Genomic DNA, 23,284 nt, shown 5'->3' on the forward strand with positions numbered 1-23,284 from the left:
CACAGTTTATAATTGGCTTATCCCCGCCCTTTCAGTTTCTCCAATTGTTACTGATATCAAATGATTACAAAGACAGGATAGGAACTCCTTTCCATTTTATTTTTGCTTTACTTTACATCCAGACCATCTATAAAAAGTCCATATTCTCACTAAGATGCATACAAGTTTACTTCATGGACAGACAATTAGTGCTTTAATTGAAAAGCAACAAAAATAAATCAGTCTTGAACAAGTGTGCAAAATCTTGATAAGTGATGTCAAAATTACATGTAGAATTTGTATTTTCATCAGTCTATCCTGTATTTTCTTTTCAGAACACACTCCGCATTTTAAATCGAATGCATTGTTTAATTTGCATGGGAATTAACTTTATAAATAGTGGAGCGTAATACGTAGCTGTTAGCATTCAGGAAAAAGTCAATTATTCAAGTCAAAAGTCTAAATTCCACATTCAAATGAATGGAAATACATGATATATATTTCCCTGTTTAAATTATTGAGTGGACTCCTACATACATATACATGCGCTGATAAGATGGTTGATTTCAAATGGGAGCCTTCATCTCATCCTGAATGACATTCACAAATGCAAGGAGGAAAGGTGGGTGACCTAGACTAGAGCACATTATACAAGGATGAATCACTGTTCACTCATTTCTTTAACGACACATGAGGTTTCCTGCATACAGTCAGGCCTATGACATTCTTCTGCTAGAAGAACAATAATCCTGTTGCCCTGTCTTCCAGACAGGACATTTTTAGGGCAGTAGTCACAGCTAAATAATGGAGAGGAGTGGGTGGGGTTCACTATCTACATTCATTGGCCATTATGTGACATCCCAGATACAGCCAGAGGGTTCTCTCTCTCTGCACATCCTATTTCTGAATGTGATGTTTGAAACAAAATAGAGAGAGAACAGGAAACAATCTTGCTCTCTCTTCACCACCGTTTTATCATCACATATCTGGATGATGACGAGGAGGAGGTATTCCTTTGGTTGCTTTGATAATGGTATTCACAGTGCAACAAACAAGGAAAATTGCAGGACTCAAATTGATTGACTGCACATCTGTGTAACTTATGACATTGAATAGTGAGGGACATAGTAACCTAATTTTACACCACTAAAACTAGTAGTACAACGGGAAGTATCCCACCCAAGGTCAAGGCTTTGCTAATCTCACTGGTATAGTACTACTTAAAACAGTAACAATGGACATTAAGGCAAATGTTTCAGTAACACCCACATAATCATACACACAAACACAGTTTAAAAAAATAATGAATAAATAGTCTCAAATAAATAATGTCCACTAGTAGTTAGCCAACGTGCCGTGGTTTTGGGTATGGCTTTCGTGAAAACGGGCATGGCTTCAGAGGTTCACATAATAACCAACCTCCCCTTAGCTTAGAGGCTGACGCTGTACAAAGTAAATGCTCCAATAGAGATGGTGATGACTGATGGATGATAATGACAAAGATGATGATGCAAAGGTATGACAGGCTGTTCCCATTTATCATGCTTTTCCTAAAAAAAACTTTGTGTTTAATGATTGACAAATCTGGCATCTCAAGGGTTAACTCCACTGATCTGTAGGATGGCACAGATCGATGTCCTGCTCCAACACACTCATGCATGGGCATCTTTCATCAACAGGGGACGTTGCTGCTGGTAGGACCGTGCCCAACCCTTCACCACCTGAAGACACATACTAGATTTTAGATCAACTCATCTTCCTCATTGCTGTTGTATTTGAAGTCAACGCCTTGTGCAAATATCTTGAGTGACTCACAAAGTGTGCCTAAAGCTGAATTGACTTACACCCATGTTGGAAACAACAGATCAAGCTCCAACAGATCCAGCTCAGAGTTTTTCCCCCACGTGGACGACACAGAGTTTATACCGCACGCAAATGTAAAGTGATAGCATGTCAGGTGACAAAATGGCCTGGAAGAATCAGATAGAAAGGCATCCAACACGCAGTCAGACTGCTCCGTACTCTAATTCACATATAAGCGAGGGTACTTAGTTGTACCGCCTCTCTGCAAAATAAACCTACCTTTACATCTGACCAAGTTCTCAAATAAATGTCTACATATGTAAATATCATCATTCATAAAATCTTCCTAAAACACAGCAAAGATTATTCTACAGCTCTACATTCTTGACTGATCTTTATTTTATTTTTAAATTTACAAACAAAGATGAGCCACAAGTTGCTCCATTTGATACTACTACATCAAAGATACTGGCCAGCGGAGTTTTTAAATATTTTTTATATCTCAGTGTTGTTTCCAATGGGAGCAAATTAAGCATAGTGGGCAGAACAAGCGAGGTGGGCAGAGCCAAGCACGAGCTTGCAAGATCTTATTGGCCCTTTTTAGCATGCATTTCCATATTTCCATTAGGGAACGCCTTCTCTGTGAAGTGTGAATGTGCAATAACTCAAATGTGCCTTTGGACTCCTCCTAAACAATGCAAGTTCTTGAAACTTTGGCAAAGGGTCAAGTCTACAAAACTTAGTGCACGCTGTTCATAAAATATTGTCATTTTGGGAACAGAAAACTGTATTGATATCGAATGTTTCATCGATGAGAACATTTGCACAATGTCAGACAAATGTCATCTAGCTCCATCTTCTCACATTCCCCACCACTGGACTTCCTCTCATCACCATACTTGGTGGTGAGTAGAAGTTCTAAATGGATGCTTCAGATGTATACATCCTTTGAGACATCCGTCTCCTTCCTCTTATCTGTGACTACATTATGTAAAAAAGGCCTATATTTATGCGTGGCCAATGTCGCCATCTAGTGTTTGTAAAAGTTTCACATTTAATTTTTCGTATGGAATAAAAGTGCCACATAGGGAGGGATCCCAGATGTTACTGCAGCTTATCAATTGATTGATAGACAAAGACGAGGGTTAAATCATACCTTAGTATCTTCCTCTTTCCACAGCATTTCCTGTTCAACTTCATGTAATTCTTCTGAGGGGTCGTAGGTATAGACTGGAAGCAACTGGTGCCGGAGCCTGTCAATTCTAAAACACACAATAGGAAAGGAGTATACCGTGACATGGTGACCAATGTAAGAACACTCTTTTTGGACATTATTGCAGGAATTCTGGGTATTGTTCAAAAGGAGTTGACCAATTTAATAAGCAACCATACACATGCTGAGAGCAATAAAGAGAATAAAATTAATTAATAAAAGCAAGTTACCTTCTCTTCCTGCGCACATACATCACCTGCAATTAAAGAAAAAGTAGTTAAGCTGGTAAAAAATGTGTTTTTTTAAAGCTGTAGCTCATCAAAGTAGTAATTCTTCACTGTATCGATGTAGGCCAATATGTGATGTCCCTGTTAGCCACTCACCACAGCTGCAGCTATCCCGATAAAGGTGATGAGGAAGAATGGTACCAACACGGAACTGACTGCCACATCCCCGTCTATAATGGCAGGGGGCTGAGTAGTGCTGTTCATTGCATATGTTTGGGTGGAGGGTGGGACAGGCAGCAAATCCCCAGTTGGAGGGAGAAGTTGGGCAGCAGCAGTCCTCTCCTCAACAAGTTAACTCCCAGTTGTTTTTGTCTCATCCTTGTTGTTCATGTGACTTCCACATGGTCTCTCTTCCTTCACAAATCAGTGTGAAATATGCCTGAGGGAGGCAAAAGACCAAAAGGTCACATGCTGGTAAGGCATATACAAAAGAGGGGAAAAAGGCAGAGAAATCCTAATCCAGATTTTATATAGATCAGGGCTCAACATACAGGGCTGCCCGCTGGCCAGGGGAGGTTTTGGAAACCCTCCGGACGAGTCAATCATCCACATCAGTGGCCCGCTTCAGCCTGTGGAAAAAATATTGTAATAATGCTATTTTTCAATCTAGGTTACTGTATAAAAATGATGAAAAAACAGATGAATTCCTGAAGCTCTTAGTTTGTTATGTAGATTAATAATCACACACGCCCATACACAACCTAGTTTGAGCAGGATAATCCGATGGGTAGCAAGAGCGTGCAGCTCTCAAATGGTTGTCACTTTGAGCAGCTCAAATCAAAGTTTATTGGTCAGGTACAGAGATGTTATAGCAGGTGCAGAAAAATGCTTGTGTTTCTAGCCCCAACAGTGCAGAAATACCTAGCAATACAAATAAATAAATACACACATAATCCAGAAAATTGAGAAACATCATAATGAGCAAAGTCAGAGAACAGAAAATAAAAATATATAATGTACATAAATATAATGGTGTGAAAAGACAGTATGGACAGTATATGGATAGAAAAGGTGCGTACAGCAGTTGTTATATAGAATACAGTATATACACCTAAAGTTGGTAAAACAGTATGCAAACTTTAGTAAAGTAACCAGTGTTCAATAACTATGTACACAGGGCAGTAAGGTGCAGGGTAAAGTATCGGGTGGTAGCCGGCTAGAATAGTGACTAAGGCTAGTGGTGACTGTTCAACAGTCTGATGGCCTGGAGATAAAAGCTGTTTATCAGTCTCGCCTTCTAGATGGTACCAGAGTGAACAGGCCGTAGCTCGGATGGCTGTGGTCCTTGATGATCTTCTTGACCTTCCTGTGACACCGGGTGCTGTAACTGTCCTGGAGGGCAGGCAATGTGCCCCTGGCAATGCGTTGGGCTGTGGTTGCGGACAGTGCCGTATCCGCACCAGGCGGTTATACAGCCCAACAGGATGCTCTCAATGGTGCATTTGTAGAAGTTTGTGAGGGTCTTAGAGGCCAAGCTCAGACCAGCTCTATTTACTCTTAGATTTTAAAAAGCTAATTAGAGTCAAAGTAGACATCATACAAGACTACAAATCACTGCAAGCTTGTGCACATCATCTCTTACAGAATTGCCCATTTAAAAGGAATTTAGCCAATTTATTCATTACTAAATTCAGCTAACATTAGATAGTTAATCCAGCAATTCTGACCTTTACCTCAATTGAGCAGTTTCATCCAAATCATCATGGCATTTGCAGGTCTTTATGATTGCCACATTATCAGCTAATTATCATTTCATTTTTGGGGGGGTAAATACAGGTCAATATATTGATAAGTCACCTTGCCCTAGAGAGATTTACACGGTTATCAAAACACCATGCCAGGGTAATCCTACACGAAACATAGCCCTTATTTTAGCCGTTTCTAAAATCCTGTATGGGAAGAATCCATTGTGGAAAAACGATTGGAACCATTTCCTTCTTTGACCGCTAGGTTGTATGGGTATTATGACTCATTCTAAGGTACTCTATTTGGATATGCCCTACAATTCTATAGTCATGTGATCCACACAATGTCCATACGGGTGGATTTGGGTAAAATTCTGCTCATGTTGAGATCTGATTTCGTGAAATAACACTCATACAAATAATTTAAAGATTCAGATAAGAAGAATTGAATGAATCTGCGCAGCGCCCAGAGCGACGCACGTGAACAAGCAAAAAAGCTGCTGCTGGCCACCACCACCGCACGAGTCACGACACCGGGTTGTGTGATGGCTTTCTAACTACTAATCCGATGTTAGCTAGCCTATTATCTTTATTTCTTGGTTCGTTAAAGTTGTTACGCAAGCAATGTCATACATCGTGCGTTTAGCTTACTAAATTGAGCAGCTCTAGCTCTAGCTGTCGCATACCAATCTGACAGCACAGCTTATTGGCTGGCGCAGCTCAAGATATTTTTACATTTGGCTTAAAAATTGCAAGTGTTTTAGAAGAGTATCACTTGCGGATAACCACATTGCTAGCTCTAAATTATGTGTCCAATTTACCATGATTAGAAACGTAGTTATAATGAACACTCACCGAATGTTTTTGCTCCTCTGTCACTGTGAAGCTAACCAGGAAGAAAACAAAATAGCACTTTGATTGACAAGCCAACCCACGAATGCAAGCAATGAGTAACGGATGGAAGCAGCCAATGAAACGTCTCTGGAACAAACAGAGGATGAATGATAGCTATGCCCCTGATGTGTCGGTAGGTGTCGCAAAACTCATACTGTACAGCATTCAAGTACTGTCATAGCCACTTAAACTATTTGGTATACTAGTTATGTATTGTGCTTCATTTTTCTTTTTTGGTGGATAGTTGTATGGTGGGTTGAGATTTAGTTGTAAGGGTGGAATTAATCCTCTATCGACTAGGGCCAATACTTTTTTTCTGGCCAGGTAATAGGATCAAGAAAAACTCCAGAGCCCAATCAAATGCAACAATATTGATTTATTTTTCACTGGGCATATTGAGGTGGAAATGCCTTTGTGTTGGAGTAGCTTATGCATGCATGTATGAGGGGCCAGGCATGTATGGGGGATGGGGGCTGGAAGAGGTGGTGGGAGCAGTGAGAGAGTGGAATCTCACAGTATTTCCCTACTTCCAGGAAAAAGACTGCTGGAATTGCAATTCCATTTTTTCTGAGTGCAGCTGCCTTTGCGCATCCCTCTCTCACCCTCCCTCCCTCCGGCTCTGCACCACCAGTCCCCTCCCCTCACTAGACCCTAGAAAACAGAGAACAAGCTTGTGTAAACAGATGTCTCTTTCTGTCTCATAGGCAGCCAGTTCAGAGAACATTTGAAATTATATTGTAAATGGGGAAAGAGGGATGGAGATGCATGACAATTGGATCATGTAAGGGATCATGTTTGGTAATTAATACAAATAACTACAGGCAGACACAATGAGAGAATACATAGGGCTAATAATGGACAATCCTTAGTCAAAATTGGGGGGGAAACAAACATGTATTGTGTGAGCCATAGAGTAGGTAGACCATGGTGACTTATGGTGAACATTAGGAAAAATATGTGTCATTAGTCAGGGATGGAGAAAGCTACAGGACTGTTTCGCTAGGACTGACTGGAATATGTTCTGAGATTCACCCGATATTATTGGGGAATTCACCACGTCAGTCACAAGCTTCATTAAAAAGTACATTGACGACATCGTCCCCACAGTGACCATACTTACATATCCCAACCAAAAGCCATGGATTACAAGCAACATCCGCACTGAGCTAAAGGCTAGGGCTGCCGCTTTCAAGGAGCAGGACACTAATCTGGACACTTATAAGAAATCCCGCTACGACCTCCGACGAGCTATCAAACAGTCCAAACGTTGATACAGGACTAAGATCGAATTATACTACGCCAGCTCTGATGCTCGTCAGATGTGGCAGGGCTTGCAAACTACTATGGATTACAAAGGGAAACCCAACCGTGAGCTGCTCAGTGGCGCAAGTCTACCAAGCTAAATGCCTTCTATGCTCCCTTCGAGGCAAGCAACGCTGAACCATGCACGAGAGAACCAGATGTTCCGGACTACAATGTGATCTACGTCGCCGATTTGAGTAAATAGGTTAACATTTACAAGGCCGCGGTGCCAGATGGATTAACAGGATGGATACTCAGAACATACGCTGACCAGCTGGCAGGTGTCTTCCCTGACATTTTCACTGACTACAGGGAACGGATGGCCGTGCACGCCCCTATCCACGTCGAGGGGGCTGTGGTGGACTGGGTCGAGAGCATGGTCCAAACACACCAACACAGTCGTGAAGAAGGCACGACAATGCCTCTTCCCCCTCAAGAGGCTGAAAAGATTTGGCATGGGCCCTCAGATCCTCAAAAAGTTATACAGCTGCACCATTGAAAGCATCTTGACTGGCTGCGTCACCAGTTCGTATGGAAACTGCTTGGCATCCGACTGCAAGGTGCTACAGAGGGTAGTTCGTACTGCCCTATAAATCACTGGGGACGAGCTCCCTGCCATCCAGGACCTCTATACCAGGCGGTGTCAGAGGAAGGACCTAAAACCTGTCAGACTCCAGCCACCCAAGTCATAGACTGTTTTCCCTGCTACCACATGGGAATCAGTACTGATGCACCAAGTCTGGAACCAACAGGACCCTGTACAGCTTCTATCCCCAAGCTATAATAAGACTGCCAAATAGTTAAATGATTAACCAAATAGCTATCCGGATGATCTGCATTGACCCTTTTTACACTAACTCTTTTGACTCATCACATGCACTGCTGCTACTGTTTATTATTTATCCTGTTGCCTAGTCACTTTATCCCTACCTATATATACATGCAGTATCTACCTCGTACCCCTGCTCATCAACTCAGTACTGGTACCCTGTGTATATAGCCAAGTTATCGTTACTCATTGTGTATTTATTCCTTGTGTTATTATTTTTTCTGTTATTTCTATATTTTTCTCTCTACATTGTTGGGAAGGGCCTGTTAGTCCACACCTGTTTATGAAGCATGTAACAAATAACATTTTATTTGATTTTGAGGGGATGGAGAAAGTAAAGAGCAATCCTATTTGGCATGAGTAAGTTTGTCCTAATGTAAGACCTCAACTCATGTTGGTGCTGGGGAGATGAAATCATCTTTTTACTTGTGGGTCTAGATAAACCTAAATGAATTCAATACATCGACATGTACTGTACATGGACTTGTTGCTCTGCTGTTTTTGCTGCAGTTTGAACCTAGAATAATGTGATTATTTGAGCAGTTCTAAAGAGCACTTCTACACCGGAGTATGAGGATGAACTCTGAAGAAGTATATTTGTGTTTATTCAATCTACAGTAAAAAGGTCATAAATGTATTTTCATTAATCATACCCGCTATTTCAATAATTTACAGAACAGTACGTTATGTTCAAGGTCAGGGTCCTCTAAGAAGTCCCTTACTGGGAAGTAAGCGGTAGATAAGAGTGTGTAATAAAAAAGAACTGTAATAAAGATGTCTATTGAGACAGAAACAGAAGCCATGAATGAATATGGCAAATTATGAAAAGTGATTGTTCAAAATTGTCTTATCCCACACCCTGTCTTTCTCTGTCTGTCCATCTCTCTTCCGCTCTGTAGTTGGGGCTTTGAGTGATAATCATCTAGGGGTGAGTTGTGGTTGCAGCAGCCTTCAGGAATCCTTATTCCAGGAATGGTGAGTCACTCAACAAAAACACACACACTCAGACACACACACACACCTCTGCATTAGTGATATATCATATGACTACAGCATAAGCCCCAACCTTTGCTGTGCACTCATGCAGTATCTCTCTGTAATGACGTAAGCTGGGAGTGGGGAGATTGTTTTTGTACAATAATCAATGAATGTCCATGTTGAAATTAAAGGAAACAACGGAGAACCTTCATCAGAGAACCTATGGGTGAACATGGGGTCAAACAGAAACAGGCTTAATCATTCTGGGAAAGGTAAAAGAGGGCTTACAAGTGCAGAACTCCTCCCCCCTCCCCCATCACACACACACACCCTGCAGCAAACACACACACACACACACACACATGCCCTGCAGCAAACATACACACACCCTGCAGCAAACACACACACACACACACACTATTGTTCGTAGTTTCTATGGTTTCCTTAAAGAGCACTGCATTTTTCCCTGTCTTTACTTTCCTAGAAAGAGCGGTGAGCTGAAGCTGAGCAAACCAGGTCAAGAGATGAATCAAAATACTGTCATAATGGACCTTTGCTATTCTCAATCATTCTCAAGAGGCAGATACAGGGACAGGTATAAAATGGGCAGTTATAAAAGATCACATTTTTATTACAAAATGGTTTATCTAAAAACATGTAATTGCTCTGTGGCAAAATAAATAGATGAGGCTTATACTTGATTTTCACATTTAAAAAGCAGAACATTTCATGGAAACACAAATAATGGTCCATTAATTTTGCATATCTTCTAGGTTCATTTGGGTTTATTGTAGCCTCCCATAGGAGGCTTATAGTAACTAATATGTTCTGGAACGTATACAGTCTAATGGCTAAAAACAACAATTCTATATTAAATCATATTCCCTCAAGTCCAAAATTATAAACAAACAGAGACAGCGATTTTTTTTTTTAACCAATACAAGATTTTAATGCTCCCTGTTAAACAACTTAACCAAAGTATAACCACAAAAAAAGAGAAAACATGCCACACTCTCTCGCATTGCATTCTTATATTGTTTCAATTGGCCAATTCCCCCGACCTTAAGACATAGATCAGTGATCATCATAAAAAAGAACAACAATATTAATGGAGTTAATTTGGCTACTGTCACACATAAAAACAGATCAATGTCAAATCCAAATAGCTCTGCGATGGTCGCAAATAAACCATGATAGAAAGCACACTCATTTACACATAAGGCAGTGTTGAAGGATATGAGGAGGCTTCACAAGCAGCATTTTGCTATTTGTTATTGTGTTATTCCTCAGTTCAAGAGATGGTTATTTCAGCATCTCAAAGATCTATAAGGAAACCTAAGTTGGACCTGAAATTGATTACCACAATGACAGTCTTTAAAAAAAAAAAACGTTCGTGAGATCAGCTGAAACTACACAACCTTGATAATGACCAAGTTACACTCCAGGATTCAGAAAAAATAGGAATGAATAGGACACTCAGATCAGCCACATTTGCAGCAAGACTATGGTCCGGAAATCTTTATGATTCATATTAATTTTCAGCACTATATTAGGACATTGATCGAAATTGTCAGATTTAACAGTACAATTCAGGAGTATCAAAAAATCTGATTAACATTTCCTACAACACAAAAGGGTATTCCAGCAAAAAGTCCCGTAGCCGCCTAGGCAAGGGTAAGTCCTGGTGACAGCGAGAATGCTGGTTGATAGTGATGCGGCAAAGGTGCTGGAGACTAGGGGAGACTTTATGGAGGGGCCGGGTGAGTTTGAGCTGCAGAGTTTTCTCTGTAGGGGCCGAAGGGTTACCCCCCCCTGTGTCATTTTGAGTGGCCAGATGCTTGTAAGTCAGGGCATAGTGCTGCACCAGATCTACAGCACCCTCAAAACGCCGCAGTCGTGGCCGTGCCACAATTACAGAGTCGAAGCCAAACATGCCAGTGGCGTGCTCTATACGGAGGTGTGTGGGGCCAAGGCTGGTCTTCACAGACAGGGTGAGGAGGTATCCCTGGTAGGAGCTGTCCCGCAAAAGGAAAGTCCCCTCTGGAGCATCAATCAGAACCTGCTTAGCCTGAGCAGCTGTCAGGGGGCCCCAGTACCAGCCTGCAAAACACACAGAGGGGAGCATGAGCAAGAGGGAGAGGGACATGCAGCTGGAAATATTAGATGCATAAGTGTGCAATATGTTTAGTCTGTCAAACATTCCTTACATAATGTCATCTGAATTTAAATGTTAGGCTACATTCATGTCAGATATAGACAGATATAAAGTTTGAATAGTGAAAAAAAAATGTAACATGACATTTCAATCGGCTGTAGGTCTAATGCAATATGGTTGTTGTCTGAGCATTCTAAGGAGACAGAAAATGTGTTCACAGACAGCTGACTACAATAGTCCATAAATCGAAATGTAGGCCTACAATAACGAAAATATGCCAACCTGACTCCTGAAGGTGAGACATGGCTCTTTGCAACCTTGCGGCATCCTCTCTTGACTCAATTCGACGTGGCTCCAGCTCGCTGTCCTTTAGCCAGACTGCATTGAGGGATTTGTCGGGGGCACTGGTCGGAATAATCATTGGGCCTGAAGGCAATGGTACACCGGAGGATTTGGGCATCCGATGGTTCTCAATCTGTTTTAGACACCTAGCTGTATGTATCCCATCCAAAGTCTTAAAAAGAACGTTAACATACACACAAATCAACTAAAGCTCATACATACAAATTGATAGGAGCCTAATCAGCTATATAAAAATGTTTTAAAGAATTTCCATTTCCAAAAGCCAGACATTGTGACGCCTAGCCCTATAAATTAACTTGTGTTAGCATCACTCCATGATTTGAATAATTTGCTGTGTTGAATAGCCTATGCGTCCTATATGTGTCCAAATAATTCCACTCACTACATTAACTACTATGGTCGTTTGTCAAATCTTAATGGAAAATACAGTATGTCTTAGACTAAAGTTGTAGGCTCACATCTAGGCCTATAATTATTTTTTAAATAAAATCGGCTTTTGAAATGGGGCTATTTCTCACCTTTACGAGCCTAAGTGCGTTCTTGAAATCCCCAGAGGTCTAACCCTTGAAATAGCCTTTTCAGAAGATCTTCTGCAGCCTAACTCCTAGAACCAAATGACACTAATTAGGAATATTTCACGTTTTTCACAGTTTATTTAAATGTTTCACCATTCTACATGAAAGTTGTCTAGTTTGCGCAACGGTAGTCTGGATACATCCTATAGCCAAACATAGACTTCATCGCCGATAGCCAATATAGAACATGCAATGAGATTCAGTAGCTTACTACTTAAGATTATGTTGAGTAAAGTGTGATGTGATTGTATTAAAAAATGATGAATAGGCTAAATGCTGCGAACAAAATATGATGCCGAATCTCTCAATTCACGTCTTCTTGGCGCATAAACCACTTTTTTGGCATAGAAACCGCATTACAATTAGGCTTCTTCTGTATTGGAGAACATACATTCAATAACGCAGAACATTTATATTGGCTGCTGCAACTGATCATTCATTTTACCTGCACTGGTTAAACAGTTCATGTCCTCAGCAATTCAAACTGAAGCCTTGAGCCACACAGCGCAACGAAAGATCTGGAGCACTTGTTTGGTATCCTGCATGATGTATGATATTTTCAGGGATATATTAAACAAACAATCCACAATATGTCACGAGCTGCCCTCTAAATGCACGACCTGGCAGTCTATCAGTGTGTACTCTTTACCAGTCTAGGGTCTGGGCACTGAGTTTTTTCGTTTTGCATTGTTTCCTTTCCTAGTTTTCCTTGTTGACGGAGCGCTCGTCTTTCCAGGAACATTCCCAGAAAGAGGGGTCACGTGTGCATGATATGGTCTCAGTTCCACCAATCCATGGCCCAAACGATGAAGTCACCCACAGCCAAAGAGGGAGCGGAAAGCGGTCTAAGGCCCACTGAAAGGTGTATTCCGTAAAATGTCCGAAACGACTTTACATTATAGCTCGGAATAGTGATAATAACATGGTAGAAATGCATAGCCTATTTACTTATAATGACCTATTAATGAAAACATGAATTTCAGTAGGCTATAATTATATTCTTATTTCATGGAAATAAATACACCATACAGCTAACTGCCAAAATAATGGAAACACCAACATAAAGTGTCTTAATAGGTGGTTGTGCCACCAGAACAGCTTCAAGGCGCCTTGGCATAAATTCTACAAGTGTCTGGAACTCTATTGAAAGGATGCGACAACCATTCTTTCACGTGAAATGCCATAATTTGGTGTTTTGTTGATGGTGGTGGAAAACATTGTCTTGGGCGTTGCTACAGAATTTCCCATAAGTGGTCATTTGGCTTGAGATCTGGTGACAGAGACAGCCTTGGCATATGGTTTACATAGTTTTCATGTTCATCAATCAAACCATTCAGTAACCACTCGTGCCCTGTGGATGGGGGTATTGTCATCCACTCCCATCAGGATAGAAAGATTCACCATACAGTAGGCTGAAGGTGATCACTAGAATGGCTGTGTATTTACTAGCGTTTACCTTGCCCTCTAAGCGGTTGAGTAAACCTAAACCATGCCAGGAAAATGCACCCCACCACCATAACCGAGCCGCCAGAACCCTCATTTACTCAAGTGTTTCCATTATTTTGTCAGTTAGCCTACCTGTACTGTGTGCTTGTATAGACGATAAACAATACTACTTGGAATTGGTTTATACCTAAATCAAATAAAAGTTTATTGGTCGTGTACACCGTTTAACAGATGTTATAGCGGGTGCAGCGAAATGGTTATGTTACTGGCTCCTAACAATGCAGTAAAATGTAAATCAAGAAGGCATACACAAATAATAATAATAATAACAATGTTTCATAGCCTACCTTATACCAAATTTGAGGATGAGGGTTGGCAAATGATCCTTACCATTATGCTTTGTTACACAATTATCTGTTACAAAATCCTCTTGTTCTTGCATACTTTATTTTTTCTATAGCCTTAATCAGACATTCTTATGAAACATTTACATTAATTGCATATTTTCAGGACAAATTTAAGCAACATTGGCGTGGATTTTAATGTAGGCATAGAGTACAGTCAAATCTGTGCATAATTTAAATACGCTGCTCAAAAAAATAAAGGGAACACTTAAACAACACAATGTAACTCCAAGTCAATCACACTTCTGTGAAATCAAACTGTCCACTTAGGAAGCAACACTGATTGACAATAAATTTCACATGCTGTTGTGCAAATGGAATAGACAACAGGTGGAAATTCTAGGCAATTAGCAAGATACCCCCAATAAAGGAGTGGTTCTGCAGGTGGTGACCACAGACCACTTCTCAGTTCCTATGCTTCCTGGCTGATGTTTTGGTCACTTTTGAATGCTGGCGGTGCTTTCACTCTAGTGGTAGCATGAGACGGAGTCTATAACCCACACATGTGGCTCAGGTAGTGCAGCTCATTCAGGATGGCACATCAATGCGAGCTGTGGCAAGAAGGTTTGCTGTGTTTGTCAGCGTAGTGTCCAGAGCATGGAGGCACTACCAGGAGACAGGCCAGTACATCAGGAGACGTGGAGGAGGCCGTAGGAGGGCAACAACCCAGCAACAGGACCGCTACCTCCGCCTTTGTGCAAGGAGGAGGAGGAGGAGCACTGCCAGAGCCCTGCAAAATGACCTCCAGCAGGCCACAAATGTGCATGTGTCTGCTCAAACGGATCACTGTGGAGAACATTCTGCTGCCTGGAACATCCTCCAGCATGACTGGTTTGGCGGTGGGTCAGTCATGGTGTGGGGTGGCATTTCTTTGGGGGGGCCGCACAGCCCTCCATATGCTCGCCAGAGGTAGCCTGACTGCCATTAGGTACCGAGATGATATCCTCAGACCCCTTGTGAGACCATATGCTGGCTGGTGCGGTTGGCCCTGGGTTCCTCCTAATGCAAGACAATGCTAGACCTCATGTGGCTGGAGTGTGTCAGCAGTTCCTGCAAGAGGAAGGCATTGATGCTATGGACTGGCCCTAAGTTCCCCAGACCTGAATCCAATTGAGCACATCTGGGACATCATGTCTCGCTCCATCCACCAACGCCACGTTGCACCACAGACTGTCCAGGAGTTGGCGGATGCTTTAGTCCAGGTCTGGGAGGAGATCTGTCAGGAGACCATCCGCCACCTCATCAGGAGCATGCCCAGGCGTTGTAGGGAGGTCATACAGGCACGTGGAGGCCACACACACTACTGAGCCTCATTTTGACTTGTTTTAACGACATTGCATCAAAGTTGGATCAGCCTGTAGTGTGGTTTTCCACTTTAATTTTGAGTGTGACTCCAAATTCAGACCTCCATGGGTTGATACATTTGATTTCCATTGATAATTATTGTGTGATTTTGTTGTCAGCACATTCAACTATGTAAACAAAAAGTATTTACTAAGAATATTTCATTCATTCAGATCGAGGATGTGTTATTTTAGTGTTCCCTTTATTTTTTGAGCAGTGTATATATACCAGGCCCCTAGGTGCGCACTCTGTAGTCTGATACTGCTGTCAGACTACAACCTATCCCGCAAACGAAAATCCTCAGTCAAGCCATCCGCGCTGTAGAATTTGCGTCCGGGCATGCACTGCACATTACGGTATCACGCGGAATATTTTGACAGGGAGAGAAGCTCTGATCTCTGAACCTCTTCTAAACAGATTGTGTCGGCAGTGAATTGTGTGATGATGATGTGATATGTTTATATCCAGTAACGTCATTCATTGTATGGACTTTGTTGACACTTTTTCTTGTTTCAATTCGGTATCAACACGCATCACACGCGGAAAAACATGCCTCCCAGGCAGTAGTTCGGTTAAACCCTTTTCAGTGATTGAGACTCCACATACAGCAACTATGATTGCATATGGATGTCAGGAAATAGGCCAAAAATACAGACTTGCAGCAAAGTAACATCTAAACTTATAAAGGCACTGATGAAAAGCCATGATTGGATTTTTCTAATAATTATAACCTATTGTCAAATATGATCATGTAAAATATTTCAATGGATATTAATTGAAGAGCTAATTCATTACTGGGTTAGTTTCATCCTTAACACTTGACACCCAGTGTCATAACATGTTATGACACGGTCATAACCATGTCATAATATGTCAATACAGCTGACATAACTTGTCATAACCTGTTATAATATGATCACTGTCATGACACATACTGCATATTGTGACATATATTGTGTTACTTTATGGCTGGTTATGACACCTACATAAGTGTCAAAGCCCACAAAACCTACCACACAAGGCAAAATATTATATTACACCATAGCCTACATGTCAACAGTATGTTTGTTGTATGTATGTTTTTTTTTATGACCATATTAAATTCTCATTGTAATTGCGCAGACATTGATGCATGCACATGCACATACCCCAATGCTCTGTTGCTGATGACTGGGATGAATGCAGGAGCAGATTTCAGGAGTAGGACCAGACACCCTATTTTTGACTGATGACTGATTTAAGGGAATGTACGTGGTAGGCCGATCTGGCTTATATGATTATGATGGTCAAAATGCTTCTTGACAGTGTCATAAAGTGTATATTTTTTTGTCCATGTAAAATGACAATGGATGGTTATAATGCCTTCAGGACAGTGTCATAACGTGTATTTTCTACAAGTTACTTAAAATATGATGAAAAAACATGACTGCAAAGAATTCTTTACAAAAACAACAAAGGATTTAAAAAACAAACTTTAAAACGGAAGGAAACTTCTTGGCAGGGATTTTTTAAATTTTTATAAATGTGGGTTTTGACACTCTTATATACAGTTGAATTTGGAAGTTTACATACACCTTAGCCAAATACATTTAAACTCAGTTTTTCACAATTCCTAACATTTAATCTTAGTAAAAATTCCCCGTCTTAGGTTAGTTAGGATCACCACTTTATTTTAAGAATGTGAAATGTCAGAATAATAGTAGAGAGTGATTTATTTCAGCTTTTATTTCTTTCATCACATTCCCAGTGGGTCAGAAGTTTACATACACTCAATTAGTATTTGGTAGCATTGCCTTTAAATTGTTTAACTTGGGTCAAACGTTTCGGGTAGCCTTCCACAACCTTTCCACAATACATTGGGTGAATTTTGGCCTATTCCTCCTGACAGAGCTGGTGTAACTGAGTCAGGTTTGTAGGCCTCCTTGCTCTCACACGCTTTTTCAGTTCGGCCCACAAATGTTCTATGGGATTGAGGTCAGGGCTTTGTGATGGCCACTCCAATACCTTGACTTTGTTGTCCTTAAGCCATTTTGCCACAACTTTGGAAGTATGCTTGGGGTCATTGTTAATTTGGAAGACCCATTTGCGACCAAGCTTTAACTTCCTGACTGATGTCTTGAGATGTTGCTTCAATATATCCACATAATTTTCCTGCCTCATGATGACATTTATTTTGTGAAGTGCACCAGTCCCTCCTGCAGCAAAGCACCCCCCACAACATGATGCTGCCACCCCCGTTCTTCACGGTTGGGATGGTGTTCTTCGGCTTGCAAACCTCCCAATGTTTTCCTCCAAGTTCTATTTTTGTTTCATCAGACCAGAGGACATTTCTCCAAAAAGTACGATATTTGTCCCCATGTGCAGTTGCAAACCGTAGTCTGGCTTTTTTTTATGGCGGTTTTGGAGTAGTGGCTTCTTCCTTGCTGAGCGGCTTTTCAGGTTACATTGATATAGGACTCATTTAACTTGTTTTACTGTGGATATAGATACTTTTCAAGCAAAGAGGCACTGAGTTTGAAGGTTGTCCTTGAAATACATCCACATGTAGACCTCCAATTGACTCAAATTATGTCAATTAGCCTATCAGAAGCTTCTAAAGCCATGACATAATTTTCTGGAATTGTCCAAGCTGTTTAAAGGCACTGTCAACTTAGTGTATGTAAACTTCTGACCCACTGGAATTGTGATACAGTGAATTATAAGTGAAATAATCTGTCTGTAAACAATTGTTGGAAAAATGACTTGTGTCATGCACACAGTAGATGTCCTAATCGACTTGCCAAAACTATAGTTTGTTAACAAGAAATTTGTGGAGTGGTTGAAAAACAAGTTTTATTGACTCCAACCTAAGTGTATGTAAACTTCCGACTTCAACTGTAAGTGTCATAAAATAACACAATATATATCACAACAGGTGTAAATATCTGGGTCATGACAATGTTATGACTGTTTTGACAAGTTCTGTCAGCTGTTATGACATGGTTATGGCCATGGGTAATGACACTGGGTGTCAAGTAAAGTGTTTCCATTTCATCTCATATTCCATAATATTTATTGCATATTGGAGACTAAATGAAAGTTTAACATACAGTTTCAAATATGTACTATTTTGAAAATACACATCGCATACATAATAATGTAATTTATCCCACATTGGAGACTCAATTAAAGAACGTCTTCATATATTTAGTCAGTAAACTCAATGTATTTATGTCATACACCTTCTCAATCAATTACATTTATTTTACAAAGCCCTTTTTACATCAGCAGTTGTCACAAAGTGCTTGTAGAGATACCCAGCCTAAAACCCCAAAGAGCAAGTAATGCAGATACAGAAACACAGTGACAAGGAAAAACACCCTAGAAGGGCAGGAAGCTAAGAAGAAACCTAGGAAGGAACCAAGCTCAGAGGGGTAACTCTTCTGACTGTGCTGGGTGGAGATTATCAGAGTACATGGCCATTAATGCCAGATCATTTTACAAGATGTTCATACATGACCAGCAGGTTCAAATAATAATATCAGTGGTTATAAAGGGTGCAACAGGTCAGCACGTCAGGAGTAAATGTCAGTTGGCTTTTAATAGCCAAGCATTCAGAGGTCAAGACAGCAGGTGTGGTAGAGAGAGCGAGAGAGAGAAAGAAGGTCGAAACAGCAGGTCCGGGACAAGATCGCACGTCTGGTGAACAGGTCAGGGTTCCATAGCCACAGGCAAAACAGCAGATCGGGATCAGCCGCATGACCAGATGGACTGGGGCCAGCCAGGAGTAATCCCGATGGTCATAAGTCTCAGGTCCTCCTCAGCTAGAGAGAGAGATGGGAAAATTAGGAGGAGCATACTGAAGTTCACACAGGACACCAGATAAGACAGGAGAATTTCACCACATAGAACAGACTGACCCTAGTCCCCCGGCACATAGACTATTGCAGCATAGATATTGGAGGCTGAGACGGAGGGGTGAAAAAGACAGGAAGAACACCTCAGTGACACAACCCACTCAAGTGACACACCCGTCCTAGGGATGGCATGGAAGAGCACTAGAGGCAGAGAATCGCAGTAGAGAGAGGGGAGCCGGCCAGGCAGAGACAGCAAGGGCGGTTCATCTCTCCAGTGCCTTGCTGTTCCCCTTCTCACCCCTGGGACAGACTACACTCAATCATAGGACTTACTGAAGAGATCAGTCTTCAGTAAAGACTTAAAGGTCGAGACAGAGTATGCATCTCTGACATGGATAGGCAGACCATTCCATTAAAAAAACTAGCTCTACAGGAGAAAGCCCTGGCTCCAGTTGTTTGCTTAGAAATTCTAGGGACAATAAGGAAGCCTGCGTCCTATGACGGTAGTGTACGTGTAGGTATGTACGGCAGGACCAAATCGGAGAGATAGGTAGGAGCAAGTCCATGTGTTGCTTTGTAAGTTGGCAGTAAAACCTTGAAATCAGCCCTATCCTAAACAGGAAGCCAGTGTAGAGAGGCTAGCACTGGAGTAATATGATCACATTTCTTGGCTCTAGTCAAGATTCTAGCCGCCGTATTTAGCACTAACTGAAGTATATTTAGTGCTGTATCCGGGTAACTGGAGAGTAGAGCATTGCAGTAGTGTAATCTAGAAGTGACAAAAGCATGGATTAGCTTTTCTGCATCATTTTCAGACAACAACAAAAATCTTATATTTGCAATATTATGAAGATGGAAAAAAGCAGTCCTTGAAACAGTCTTGATATGTTCGCCAAAAGAGAGATCAGGGTCCAGAGTAACGCCGACGTCCTTCACAGTTTTATTTGAGACGACTTTACAACCATCAAGATTAATAGTCAGATCAAACAGCATATCTCTTTGTTTCTTGGGACCTAGAACTAGCATATCTGTTTTGTCTGAGTTTAAAAGTAAAAGATTTGCCACCATCCACTTCCTTATGTCTGAAAAACAGGCTTCCAGGGAGGGCAATTTTGGGACTTTACCATGTTTCATCGAAAAGTACAGCTGTGTGGCGTCCGCAAAGCAGTGAAAGTATACATTGTGTTTCCGAAAGACATCACCGAGAGGTAGAATATATACTGAAAACTAGTGGTCCTAAAACAGAACCTTGAGGAACACCAAAACATACAATTGATTTGTCAGAGGACAAACCATCCACAGAGACAAACTGATATCTTTCCGACAGATAAGATCTAAACCAGGCAAGAACCTGTCCATGTAGACCAATTCGGGTTTCCAATCTCTCCAAAAGAATGTGGTGATCGATGGTATCAAAAGTAGCACTAAGGTCTAGGAGCACAAGGACAGATGCAGAGCCTTAGTCTGATGTCATTAAAAGGTACTTTACCACATTCACGAGTGCAGTCTTAGGACTACGATGGGGTCTAAAACCAGAGTGGAGCATTTCGTATACATTATTTTGTCTTCAGGAAGAGTTGCAGCGCAACAGCTTTTCCCAAAAAAATTCTGGGTCAAGGTTTGGCTTTTTTCAGGAGAAGCTTTATTAGTTGCCACTTTTAGTGAGTTTGGTACAAATATGGAGGATAGTGGAGGATAAAAAAAAATAATAATAAAAATGGGTGAGGTCACCGCATGTGTGGGGGGTGGGACAAAGGAGGTATCAGAGGTATAATGAGTGGAACTAGGGGCTCCATTGTAAACTAAAACAATGATAACTAACCTAAACAACAGTATACAAGGTATATTGACATATGAGAGAGACATACAGCGAGGCATAAAGTAATCACAGGTGTTGATTTGGAGAGCTAGCTAAGACAACAACAGGTGAGACAACAGCTAATCAACTAAAACAACAGGTAAAATGGCGATAAATGGGCAGTGGGTCGGTTAACTACACACAGGGCCTGAGTGTCACGGTCGTCCTCCTCATCTGAAGAGGAGAGGCGAGAAGGATCGGAGGACCAAAATGCGGCGTGGTATGTGTTCATCATGAATTTTAATAAAGAAAACACTGAACACTGAAACACTATACAAAAACAATAAACGAAATAACAACCGTGAAGCTAATGAGAACTGTGCTGAAACAAGCAATCAACATAGACAATCACCAACAAACAAACAGTGCAACCCAGGCTACCTAAGTATGATTCTCAATCAGAGACAACTAATGACACCTGCCTCTGATTGAGAACCATACTAGGCCGAAACATAGAAATCCCCAAATCATAGAAAATCAAACATAGACTGCCCACCCCAACTCACGCCCTGACCATACTAAATAATGAATACAAAACAAAGTAAATAAAGGTCAGAACGTGACACTGAGTTTGCGGCTGGGGCCGACAGATAAACAAAAAAAATAAACAGAATGAAGTATCGTGATTATGTTCAACATAGGAGGGCCAATCACAGGAAGTAGCTCTTTCAGTAGTTTGGTCTGAATAGGGTCTAGTAGGCAGCTGGAAGGTTTAGAGGCCACTACTATTTTCGTAATAGTTTCTAAAGATACAGGATTAAAAAACTTGAGTGTATCCATTGATCTTAGGTCCTGGCAGTTCTTTGCAGTCTCAGGACAACTGAGTTTTGGAGAAACACGCAGATTCAAAGAAGAGTCCGTAATTTGCTTTATGAAGATCATGATCTTTTCATTAAAGAAGTTCATGAATTCATCACTGCTGAAGTGAAGGCCATCCTCTCTTGGGGAAGGCTGCTTTTTAGTTAGCTTTGCGACAATATCAAAATAAATGTGGGTTGTCCAAGAATTTATAGTGCGGCTTTTGCTAATCCTTGGTTGGGGTCTGAGCAGATTATTTGTTGTGATTGCAAACATAATAAAATGGTCCGATAGTCCAGGATTATGTGGAAAAACATTTTGATCCACAATATTTATTCTAGTGGACAGAACTAGATCCAGGGTATGACTGTGACAACGGGCAGGTCCGGAGACATGTTTGCCAAAACTCACTGAGTCGATGATGCCTCCAAAAGCCTTTTGGAGTGGGTCTGTGGACTTCTCCATGTAAATATTTAAGTCACAAAAATGTGAATATTATCAGCCATGACTAAAAGGCCCGATAGGAATTCATGAAACTTAGTGAGGAAAGCTGTATACGGCTCAGACCTGTAAACAGTAGCTATAAAAATTGCTTGGGTAGGCTGCATAGATTTCCTGACTAGAAGCTCAAAATATATATACATTTTAGAAATTTCCTGTAAAAAAATGTTAGCAACACCTCCGCCGTTGCAGGAGGTGCGGCAAATATAGTCACTAGTGTAACCTGGAGGAGAGGCCTCATTTAACTCAGTAAATTAATCAGGCTTAAGCCATGTTTCAGTCAGGCCAATCACATCAAAGTTTTGATCAGTGATTAGTTCATTGACTATGACTGCCTTGGAATTGAGGGATCTAACATTAAGGAGTCCTATTTTGAGTTGTGATGTATTATCACAGTCTCTTTTAAAAAATGACAGGGATGGAGGAGGTCTTTATTCCAGTGAAATTGTTAAAGCGAACACCGCCATGTTTACATTTCCCAGATTTTTCCTGCTGCCTGGCCTGCTCCCGATCTCATTGTGGAGCTAGATGAGTTAGAACCCTGTCTATGATGATAGATAAGATGAGAGCACTCCTTCAGCTAAGATGGAGTCAATCACCCCTCAGAGGCACGGCTTGGTCCTGTTTGTGGTTGAGTCCCAGAAAGAGGGCCAATTATCTACAAATTCTATCATTTGGGAGGGGCAGAAAACATTTTTCAACCAGCGATTAAATTGTGAGACTCTGCTGTAGAGCTCATCACTCCCCCTAACTGTGAAGGGGGCCAGAGACTCTGCTGTAGAGTTCATCACTCCCCCTAACTGTGAAGGGGGCCAGAGACTCTGCTGTAGAGCTCATCACTCCCATTAACTGTGAAAGGGGCCAGAGACAATTACTTGATGCCGACACATCTTTCTAGCTAATTTACAAGCTGAAGCTATGTTGCGCTTGGTGACCTCTGACAGTTTCATCCTAACATCGTTGGTGCTGACGTGGATAACAATATCCCTATACTCTCTATACTCGCCAATTTTTGCCTTAGCCAGCACCATCTT

At 41.3% G+C, this 23,284-nt stretch overlaps 2 protein-coding genes and 1 long non-coding RNA gene across 9 annotated transcripts; 1 reads left to right on the forward strand and 2 right to left on the reverse strand.

Annotated features, from left to right (window-relative positions):
• Positions 1-78: 78 nt before the first annotated feature.
• On the reverse strand, positions 79-5,903 carry LOC112221957 (small integral membrane protein 29). Of its 6 annotated transcripts, none has more exons than XM_024384430.2 (6): positions 5,823-5,903; positions 3,774-3,851; positions 3,379-3,661; positions 3,226-3,251; positions 2,939-3,044; positions 1,707-1,949 (listed from the first exon to the last, which is right to left on the reverse strand). In XM_024384430.2, the coding sequence occupies exons 3-6, from the start codon at positions 3,484-3,486 to the stop codon at positions 1,866-1,868; spliced, it is 324 nt and encodes a 107-aa protein (XP_024240198.1). In that variant the 5' UTR covers positions 3,487-3,661; positions 3,774-3,851; positions 5,823-5,903; the 3' UTR covers positions 1,707-1,865. The 6 variants fall into 6 exon arrangements, with proteins under 6 accessions (XP_024240200.1, XP_024240198.1, XP_042159798.1 ...); XM_042303864.1 differs by having other exon boundaries at positions 3,774-4,143; positions 5,823-5,893; XM_042303865.1 differs by lacking the exon at positions 5,823-5,903 and adding an exon at positions 3,984-5,128.
• On the forward strand, positions 5,864-9,313 carry LOC121840446. Its single transcript, XR_006079633.1, has 3 exons — positions 5,864-5,994; positions 8,892-8,967; positions 9,162-9,313. It is a non-coding gene; the product is annotated as an uncharacterized LOC121840446 (long non-coding RNA).
• Positions 9,314-10,096: 783 nt separating this feature from the next.
• On the reverse strand, positions 10,097-12,780 carry LOC112221959 (suppressor of cytokine signaling 2). 2 transcript variants are annotated; one of them, XM_024384435.2, is made up of 4 exons: positions 12,509-12,779; positions 12,007-12,092; positions 11,408-11,639; positions 10,097-11,070 (listed from the first exon to the last, which is right to left on the reverse strand). In XM_024384435.2, exons 3-4 carry the CDS (start codon positions 11,583-11,585, stop codon positions 10,592-10,594), a joined length of 657 nt encoding a protein of 218 aa, XP_024240203.1. In that variant the 5' UTR covers positions 11,586-11,639; positions 12,007-12,092; positions 12,509-12,779; the 3' UTR covers positions 10,097-10,591. The 2 variants fall into 2 exon arrangements, with proteins under 2 accessions (XP_024240203.1, XP_024240204.1); XM_024384436.2 differs by lacking the exon at positions 12,007-12,092 and having other exon boundaries at positions 12,509-12,780.
• Between the last annotated feature and the right edge of the window lie 10,504 nt (positions 12,781-23,284).

The sequence above is a fragment of the Oncorhynchus tshawytscha genome, linkage group LG22, assembly GCF_018296145.1.
Source record: "Oncorhynchus tshawytscha isolate Ot180627B linkage group LG22, Otsh_v2.0, whole genome shotgun sequence".
NCBI classification, from domain to species: Eukaryota; Metazoa; Chordata; class Actinopteri; order Salmoniformes; family Salmonidae; genus Oncorhynchus; species Oncorhynchus tshawytscha.